Source organism: Salvelinus fontinalis, chromosome 5 (assembly GCF_029448725.1).
Source record: "Salvelinus fontinalis isolate EN_2023a chromosome 5, ASM2944872v1, whole genome shotgun sequence".
Classification (NCBI taxonomy): Eukaryota; Metazoa; Chordata; class Actinopteri; order Salmoniformes; family Salmonidae; genus Salvelinus; species Salvelinus fontinalis.
In genome coordinates, this window is record NC_074669.1 from 12,106,799 (window position 1) to 12,116,874 (window position 10,076).

General features: G+C 46.9%; 2 protein-coding genes across 7 annotated transcripts in view; one reads left to right on the forward strand and one right to left on the reverse strand.

Annotated features, from left to right (window-relative positions):
* LOC129855118 (semaphorin-6B-like) overlaps positions 1-7,005 on the forward strand; it is a 125,298-nt gene extending 118,293 nt beyond the window's left edge. For all 6 annotated transcript variants that reach the window (XM_055922458.1, XM_055922459.1, XM_055922460.1 and 3 more), the window contains one exon: positions 1,756-7,005. In XM_055922458.1, the coding sequence (XP_055778433.1) occupies positions 1,756-2,639 (884 nt within the window). In that variant the 3' untranslated portion in view covers positions 2,640-7,005. The remainder of the gene's footprint in view (positions 1-1,755) is intronic.
* A 1,765-nt stretch (positions 7,006-8,770) lies between these two features.
* On the reverse strand, positions 8,771-9,817 carry LOC129855120 (G-protein coupled receptor 55-like). The gene has a single exon (XM_055922464.1). The coding sequence runs from the start codon at positions 9,776-9,778 to the stop codon at positions 8,876-8,878; it is 903 nt and encodes a 300-aa protein (XP_055778439.1). The 5' UTR covers positions 9,779-9,817; the 3' UTR covers positions 8,771-8,875.
* Between the last annotated feature and the right edge of the window lie 259 nt (positions 9,818-10,076).

Sequence of the window (10,076 nt, forward strand, 5' to 3'; positions counted from 1 at the left end):
AATTGCCTCAATTTTACCTAAGTGCAGAGATAGCTTATTATCTCCAAGCCATTTGCTAATGTTAGTAAGGACTGTGCTTTCCAACATAGTTTTCCTATTGTGGGACACCAGAAGTGTATAGTCATCTGCATAAATGAAAAGACGGCACGAACCAGCATCTTTCATATCATTTATATACAGAACAGCAGAGGCCCAAGCACGCTCCCCTGGGTGTCCAATCTATGTCCAAAGTTGAAGATGCAAGAGACACACAGCACATAATTCACTCACTGTAACTATGCTACCCAGCCATGTTCCATGTAACTCCAGGCTCTATTGGATAAGTGATAAAACACTAATTAGAGTAGAAAAGGACATTGATTGACCAAGATGGCATCTTGATTAGTACTAAATCCTTTTCACTGTGGCCTGTTGAGTGGCCGCTTCTATTGTTGTGGTGTTTAATATAGGCCGTCGCCATTCCCCTGCTTCATGTCAACGCATGGAGAATAATACTCTGTCTCGCCAAGCCCCAAAACCCAGTCATTAACTACTAGCTAGTTTCTTCTACCTGGTCCTAATTCTTGCCATTTGTCTCCATTAAAATAAATGAGTCCGACGATAACATTATGTTAGTTTAAAGCAGACCGCTGCTCCTTGCATTTTGGAATGTTCTTTCTCTCTTTTCTGTGCAGGGTGAATAAGTGGCTCTCAACATCGATTAATGACATCTATCTATATCCTGTGGGGCCCGCTTTTATTTATCTGTTCCTCTCTCGTCTCTCAGACACACGCATCACCATCCCTTTGCTGTTGGAGTAATTTAAGAAACATTTACTGTGTTTGTCTAGAGCCTCAGTAGTCTGCTGTAGGTCTCTTTCCCTTCCCTTCCCTTCTCTCTCTGTCGCTCTCTTTTTTCCCCCCACATTTCTTCCTCTGGCTGGGAGTAAGCTCTTTGTTTTCTATTGGTGTTGTCCCTGGTGCTTGCACTGCAAAGAACACGTTTTCTCCTGACATTTTCTTAATTGATCCATGGCAGCAGCTTTGTGCTCTCCTGTTTTTCACTGCTTTAATAATTCATATATTCCGTTCTCCAGAGGATCTTCTATCATGTTCTTTGGGGGAAAAGAAACATATTGTCTTAGGCCTTTTTTCAGATGTGCTGTCAGTGATTGTAAACATTGTGAATAATTTCTCATACCGTTAGAAGAAATAACTTTGTGAAGTTCATGTGTAAATACAGTAAGGAACTTAAAGCAATTATTCACTATTAATTCCAGAGTGTACAGACATTCTTCCGCTGCAAAATTAATGTTCCGCAACGCTTCGGGGTTGGGAGATATTCTCAATCAGGAAGACAGTTATTATAGCCATTAAAATAACCATCCACTTTAGGTAATGAACACAATTAGCCGTTACACCAATAGCATACCTTTGCAGGAGAGCATTCCTCCCCACCCACTGAGGCACGGATAAATAGGCCACTTTGTCAAGCTGTAAACTCCCACATGTTTACTAAGGCCAGGGCAGAGATGCTTTGTCTACCGACTTTAGAACACTAATGAAGGCTAAAAACAGAAATGGATTGTTGTTTTATAATGTATATTTCTTTTCAACATCCATTGTCCTACAAGAGTGTCTGAACACTCTCACATATCCACTGTATCCACTGACTTACTGACATCCTTTGCTGTCTGTCTGTCTGTGTCTGTCTGTCTGTCTGTCTGTCTGTCTGTCTGTCTGTCTGTCTTTCTTTCTTTCTTTGTGTGTCTGTAGGTCTTCTTCAGGAGTCTTTCATTGACGAACCAGACGGTCTGGTATCCGTCAACCTGCTGGTCGTGTCTGCAGTCTCAGCCTTCGCCACGGGGGCGGTGCTGTCTGGCCTGGCTGTCTGCTGGATCATGAGTCATCGCCACCGCCAACGCACGCGAGGGGCAGGAGCCAACAATAGGAGCCGTAAAGGGGACAAAGAGCAGAACATGCTAGGTCAGGGGCGGAGTGGCTCGGTGATGAGTGTGACCCGTACCAGTGGTAGCGAGAGGACCCGGTCACATTCCCAGGCAGACAACCCGTTCGTAACGCCCAACGGCTGGCCTAAAGGAGAGATAGACCCAGGCCTACCTACTCCAGAACAGACCCCCCTGCAGCAGAAACGGCCTCCACCCAGCATGAGGCTCCCAGACGGAGACTGGGACCAGAGCCAGACCTTCCTCACCTCAGTGGGCATGCCCTGCCCAGCCAACTCAGTCATCTACCTGAGCTCCAAGTTCCTGCAGGAGAGAGGGGGCAGGCACGAAGACCCAGGGAACGTGGGGCCCCCCAACACGGAGCGAACACGTTACCTGGTCCTGGCCAACCACCGGGAGCCCCACGGAGGACAACCCAGGACCACCCTGAGGAACTCTGCAGGCGAGTACAACTATCCAGCCACACCGCAGGACTCCCCAGACCGCAGGAGGGTGGTCTCAGCCCCCAGCAACCAGATGGACTTTGGGGAGCCCCCCCGCTGGACCCATGAGGGGCTTAACTATAACAGCAACAACGGAGTGCCCTACCACTCCCAGCGCCCGGGCCTGATCCGGGCCAACCACCACGGCCTGGCCGACTTCAATCACCTGATGGGAAAGAGTGTGGGCGAGCATACCCATAGTGGCCAGTGAGAAGATGAGTGCCATGAACCCCCCTCTCTGAAACCCAATTCCCCTCAGCAACTGGAATACCCCTCAGACTCTCCTTCCCAAATCCTGCCCTGTCTGTTCTCTCTCACTGTCATTCAATGTTCTGACATCCCCTGGCGCGTAGCCTGCCTGCCTGACTGACTGACTGAAGAGACTGGGCCACCAGAATCCAGCAGTTTAGAGAGAGAAAGAAAGAGAGAGAGTTAAAGAGAGGAGGTTATTCTCCTCATGGCTACTGCTCTGCTCTCGCCCTGAGAGGTGCACCCCTCTGCTCCGTAAGTGGTTTAACCTGTGGAGCTGGGGCTGGACACAATGAGAACAACCTCAAGGACTAGTAATGGGTGCAAGGGAAGGAACATTTTGTGAAAAAGGAATTTAAAAAACAGACAACCGCTTCACTGATAATTTAGCATTCAGCTTCAGTTGTGAAAGGTCTCCTTCTACTATCTTGTGCTCTGCAAGTCATTCATGTTGTGTGACATTTTTATTTCTGCTTTGCTTTTGTGCCAGCATCCAGGAGACAACCATGTGTTTGTCCTTGGTTTTCAGGCCAACTCTATCACTCAGCTCTATCCGTCAGCTTGTGTTTGGTAGGTATTAGCAATGCCAGAGAACACTGAATCACACATTAAAGGAGAGGCTTCCTGTCTTAATGTGAGCATACGACATACTGGAGCTTCTTATAGGAATAAGCTAGATAATGATGTCAACGATTATTCCCATTGTGTTAACAATCATGGGGGGGGGGGGGCAAAAACCAGGAGGAGATAAGAAGATGGTACCTTCCCATTTGATAAAAAAAAAAAAAAGAATCATGTGTTTCCTTGGAGAAGTGGAGGGAAGAAGGAAAGAGGGCAGAGAATGGTATGAGAACTCCCTCCCCCTCCCTCTCTCCTTCTCTGTCTCCCTCTCACTGGGTCTGTGTGACCTGACCTGAAGCCTAGGCTACCCAACCTGGTGGAGAGGAGAACACACAGCCCATGTAGGGGAATGTGAGCATGGCTGTGGGAGTTCCATTCAGGCTCCTCTCCCTGACACTGAGTCTCTTTGTGCCCTGGAGCAGGAGGAGATGGATACAACAAATAGCGGTTAAGAGTCAGGGCAGGCAGGACAACCCCAGCTTCCTAGCCCAGCGGAATATCAATGAGGAAAGCAGCACTCCCCTGCCCATCCCTCCGGCCCCCTCACAGACACTGGCACCGTTTGGGACTGGGGCTGGGACCAGGCAGGGTGGTGGGCCCACGGATGGGTTGATAGGGCTGGGGCTGAGACCAGGCAGGGTGGTGGGCCCACGGATGGGTCGATAGGGCTGGGACCAGGCAGGGTGGTGGGCCCACGGATGGGTCGATAGGGCTGGGACCAGGCAGGGTGTTGGGCCCACGGATGGGTCGATAGGGCTGGGACCAGGCAGGGTGTTGGGCCCACGGATGGGTCGATAGGGCTGGGACCAGGCAGGGTGTTGGGCCCACGGATGGGTCGTTAGGGCTGGGACCAGGCAGGGTGTTGGGCCCACGGATGGGTCGATAGGGCTGGGCCTGTCAGACTGGCATCATTCAGACTGCTATCACTATATCCCTGCCTTTCAGCGTCTCCCACTAGATCTCTGGCCCGGCAGCCATTATCAATCCCCAAACATTTACAAATCAGTGTTAACTGGATCCCCGCGCTGGGCGCCGGGTGGCAACATGCATGGGAGCGCATAGACTGGCTTCATTAGTGGGTCTGTGGGCTGGGAGGAGCAGAGGAGTAGAGCAGGAGAGAGATGTACTGAGGCTGGAGGGGCATAGGAGGAGCAGGGGCTGGGCTTTGTATGACTGGCAGAGAGAAACACAGCAGCACCAGCACATGTAGATATGTACAGAGCTTAAATACCGAGTTATGCTGACCTGCAGGGGGAGCAGATGGCGAGGAAACCTGGCCTGTATAGAGCCAGCTGTGTGGTGGGCTGAGGAGAGGAGCCAGGCTGGGCGGTGGGTTTGTTTGTCTTAATGTGAAGGGGTAACCCAGTGAGGTAGAATACTAAACGAGATGAATGTAGTGTAAGCACATGATCTAGCTGGGTAGAAATGCCAACACATGGCTGGGTTCAGGGAAACAGCTCAACAACTGAACGAGTGTGTGCGTGTGTGTTTGAGTGTGTGTGTCTGTGTGTGTGTGCTTGAGTGCGTGGGTGTTTGTTTCTGTACTTGTATTACAGTAGTAATGAGTGTTGCCATGAATGAGTAATGTAGTGGGCTGGGGAGAGGGGGGGTTATAGCATTAGCACAGTGAAGACATTCTTTACATATTCCATACTATAGTAGACAACCCCTCCTCCTCCGATCTCCATTTTAGCCCTGAGAGGAGTGTTGGTTGAGAATATGGGGCCTTGACGAAGTTTTGACCCCCTGTTGCCCCCTCTCCTCTCTGTCACCCCGCTAGTGGCATCCCCTAAGTGCAGTGTGTGATTGAGGCCTGCTCTCCCTTCCCAGCCAGCCGTGCTCCAGCTCCCTCTCTTACACTGTTTCACTAAACATGCTTGATTAGGCAAAGTACATCCCATCCCCTAATGGTGTGATGAGCCCCTGAGAAGATTACTACAGACACATCGAGAGGGAGACGAGCACCCACTCTCCTCCCCAGAAATCACCCCTGCATACACACACACACTCGCACACGCGCACACACACACACACACACATACACACACACACAGCACCCTAACCAAATTCAGGATGTAATTTAATTACGATCCGCTGTCATCCCCAGGCCAGGGAGGAGGGAGGCCAGACTTGTGGCTCAGACCCAGAGATGTTCTCTTTGGAAGAGCCGCATGATAATATGATTATCTTAGTCCCCCATGACTATATATTAAAGAATCTAGGGTTCCCCTTTATACAACGCTTCAGGCTTGCACACAGACGGACACAAACATACACACACACATGTTTCACACACACAATCAGCCTCTTCTTCTCTACCACATGACGTATAATCATGCTGTGTCCCTCTGCTGTTTAGCTGCTACAATCAAACAGAGGCAGTTTTTAATGTGTCAACACCAGAATGAGAAATCTGGGTAATTTACTGTGAAGCGCTCCAAAATCTTTGCTCTTTGAAAATCAGATTTGAAATGTTTTAACCGTTTTTTCATACATTAGCAATCCTCTGATGCATTAAATTGTTTTCTTTGGCAGCCATTTCTTTCTGCTGGGAGATTTTTGTTTGGTTCTGTTTGATATGTAGCTCACACAGTGTCGCCCCCCCCCCCCCCCCCCCCTCTCCCACATGACCCGATCTGTGTGTATAAATATCATGGACTGTGTGTGTGTGCCTGAGGCCATGCCATTGTCTGTTGTTGGCTCATTTTCCTCGGTAACCCAGTGATTAGCTAATGGCTCCCGGCCACAAACTGCCATGTCGGGATGGGACACCCTAGAAAGAGCCAAACCAAATAAGGAGACATGTAACCCAGTCTGCTGAGGAATTAACACAGGCAGCAGACATTTTACTCATCCAGCGAAACACATCAAAGGATAAGCACAAAAACGTTTGCATTTTTGTAAAGTTGTAGAGAACATTCTATTTAGTCCTCACTGATCATTCTTGTCATGTTTTCATTTTTTTTCAATTTTTTTGTTTCTATGGTAATATTTGTTTGGGTTTTTGGGGATTTGTTGTATTGGATTTTGACTTGCTTTGGTGTGTGAGTTTGATGATGATGTTGAAGAAGATGATGATTAGGAGGAAGATGATGACGATGATGAAGAGGATGAGGATAATGATGATTCTGTACTGTGAACAGCATCTCAGTATTTACTCCCACTCTGATGCCTGAGTCGTGTCTGAGAGGTGGAGAAGAGGAGAGGAGGAGAGGAGAGGAGCTGGCAATACAGACTGGCGATCACGACAAAGTGAACTTTCCCACAAAGAGAAATTTCCCACTCGAGTCTCCTGCTACTGTGACAGTCCTGTGGCTCTCACCAGAGGCTGTCTGTCCCTGTCTGTGACCAGGGACACTGTCATTAAAAAACACCACGTGTCCCTGTGTGTACATAATCTCAATGCTTAAATGTAATTTAAGTGCAGTAGCTGCATGACACAGCCTCTGTGTGTACATATGTAGAGACATGTGAATTTGTACAGTACATGCAAGTGTGTGTGCTTGTGTCCGCAAATGTCCATCAGACAAACACATGCATGCACCCTCAAGCAACTGCACAAGACACACACACACACACACACACACACACACACACCCTTCAGCAGTTGAACACCATTTCCACATTGTCCTCAGCGCTGCCTGTCACTTAGCATGGAGACTTTGCTCTCTGTCAACTTTCTTATTCTAATAAACCACTCAGACATTAACCATCTATCTACCTGTGACAGTTTTTGCTTTGGTTAATTACTTTTTCTTCTCCTGCTAAGGGGATGACAGTATTTATATAGGCAGTATATAACTAATTACTAGTCTGTGGTTCAACTTTATTTGTAAGATACACATTTAGTACTTTGCTATCAATTGAGTGTCAAATGCATTAGTACACTTCTGTTTAGCCATGGTGTAGTTAGAAAATACCACCACTGTCCAACAGAGAGTGCTGTTTCTCCAACAATAGCCTGGGACAGTCGTAAAAAATAAGTTCTGAAACATGCCTCTCCCTTTGCCATTATGGCAGTCCAGCGCGGTCCTCCACTTTGCCATAATGAGTAATACCGCATTTGACTATTGTGAGCATTAACCATCCAAAAGCATCAGAATGAATAATAGAAATGAACTCAAATAGTCTTCTCTCTTGCCCTCTCTCTCTCTCTCTCTCTCTCCCCTCTCTCTCTCTCCCCCTCTCTCTCTCTCCCCCTCTCCCCCCCCCCTCTCTCTCTTTCTCTCTCTCCCCCTCTCTCTCTCTCCCCACTCTCTCTCTCTCTCTGTGGGGAGTGTATAAGGCAGTAACACATCTGTACAGGTAAAGGGGCTGTGAGGCCTGTCAGTGCTTGATGGGTCCTCATAACTTGCAGTGAGGTGCTGGAGCCATGCACCCCTCCCTCACTCAGCCACCTCATCCCTTGCTGGTGTCACCTGTTTTCATAAATTTCAGAATCAATCAGCCGAGCCAGGGGCACATTCATGTGATGAATCTAATTCATGAATGGATTGGACCAGTGCCAGCCCAGCAGACACTGTCGGGTTGACTTACATCTAAGCTCACTGCAGGCTAACACACTCTCACAGCCCTGTTATGTGTATTCAGATTCCAGCCACAACTTGTCTTTTGGCATTAATTACAGGGCTGAATTGTGTAAACATCATGAATATAATATAAGACACAGAGTGTAATTTGAGGGCCCTGTAGCCGACATATTCATCAGGCACCTCAGAGAGAGAGAAGGAGAAGGTAATTCTATGTAATGCTCTATCTGTTTGCTTTCAGTCACCAACACAGACACGGGGGCTGCCTACGCAGCACACAAACATACAGATCACACACACTCAAGCACAGAGGGTGCAAAGGACTGTAAAATTATACAATCGCTATCAGTATGGACATTGATCAGGTCTCTATTTAACTACCACAATAGTCTCCTGGGACAGAGACCATCCATATAACATTACTCTCTACAATGTTGACCGTATATGATTTCTATAATAGGGCATTTCTATTCTGATTTTAGATGCCTTTTCAATATCAATTTTCCAATACAAACAATGTCAATATTGATTATTCAATATCAACATTGTCAATATCGATCATCCAACAATGGGTGGCAAGTAGCCTAGTGGTTACTGACAGTAACTAAATGGTTGCTAGATCAAATCCCCAAGGTAAAAATCTATTGTTCTGCCCCTGAACAAAGCAGTTAACCCACTCTTCCTAGGCCGTCATTGTAAATAAGAAGCTGTTCTTAACTGACTTGCCTGGTTACATAATGGAAATGTACTGTATTTTAGCGTAAAGAACCGAGCAGGGTGTGATGACCAGCCTGAACACATGGGGGAGACATTAGCTTGCCAAAAAGTTAGGTCCAGAAAAGAAGCACAGTTTTCAACATTTTATGCTGCCTTTCAGTTGTTAGAAAAGACGACACCAGACAGCTAGATAGTAGGAAAATATGTATATAATTTATATATCGGTATAACCATCAGAATGTTTTTATGATACCTCAAGTGACAGCATTCACTAGGCGAAAACAGAATATAGAGTAGCTGAAAATTCCTCTCCATTCCTATCTATACAGTTCTAGAGAGCAGTTCTCTCTGAAGAGGCTTCTTGGTTCTCTCTTTTCGTTAACCTCCCTGGAATCAGTTCCTTGCGGAACTCCTTCACTAAGAAGAAATATCCAATAGCATCTAAACAGCAGCTTGTTGTGGCAATCCCTTCTGAGACATGATAGAAGTTACGCATTAAATTATACTGTTGGCAGTCAAGAGGGACTTTGGAAGCAAAATAGAATTTCATGAAAAATGCAATATGGATAGGAGTGTAACAGATGAAAAAGACTACCAAATTGGCTGATATTATTCTAACACTTTTCCTGTTGTGCTTATATGAGTGCATGTCCTTGTAGGCCAGCAGAGTGCAGATCATCTGACATGAACAAAGCAGCATTGTGAGAAGAGGAATCACATATCCCAGTATCTCCAGAGTCACAATAAAGTCCAGTGGAAACGGACGGGTGTCTTTCTCAAAGCAGGCCAGTCTGTGCTCAGGTCCATTGTGCTCCCTGAATATCACACATAGGAACACAATAGTCACCCATATCATCACACACACTACAACAGCCACTTGTTTTTTGGAGCCAATTCTCCTGGAGTGGAAGGGAAACTGAATGGCAAGGAATCTCTGGACACTTACAGCTGTAACAGTGAAGATGCTAGCGTACATGTTGGTGAAGTGGATCAGAACAAGAACAGCACAAAGGCCTGGAGGGTCCAGGGTGAAGAAGGTGTGGTAGATCCTGAAGGGCAAGAAGGTGATGAGGACACAGTCTGCCACGGCCAGGTTGAACATGTAGACGTGTGTGTCTGTCCAGCTGGCTCTCTTCCGATAGAACATCCTCAGTGCAGAGAGATTCAGGACCAGACCCAGAACAAACACAGGGCTGTACACAACCCTCTGGAACAGCCTTACCTCCTCCGTCATGTTGAGGTTACAGAGGTGCGGTCCGTGTGAATGGTTGGACATAAGTCTCACTGAGATGGAGAGTATGAACATGATCATGATGTTTGTACTGATTACATCGAAAATGAGGAACATTACATTCTTATGAAGTTGGTAATGTCTTACTATTTCAAGTGTGTATTACTAAAATAGAATCTACTTAAAGTTACAATCAGTTAGTCAATTGCTGTTTCAGGGCTCAGAGGCTAAAGTTTGTATAGTGACATACTGTACAGCATCATTGTAACACTTTTAACTTGGTCTATACATCCCAGTTCAA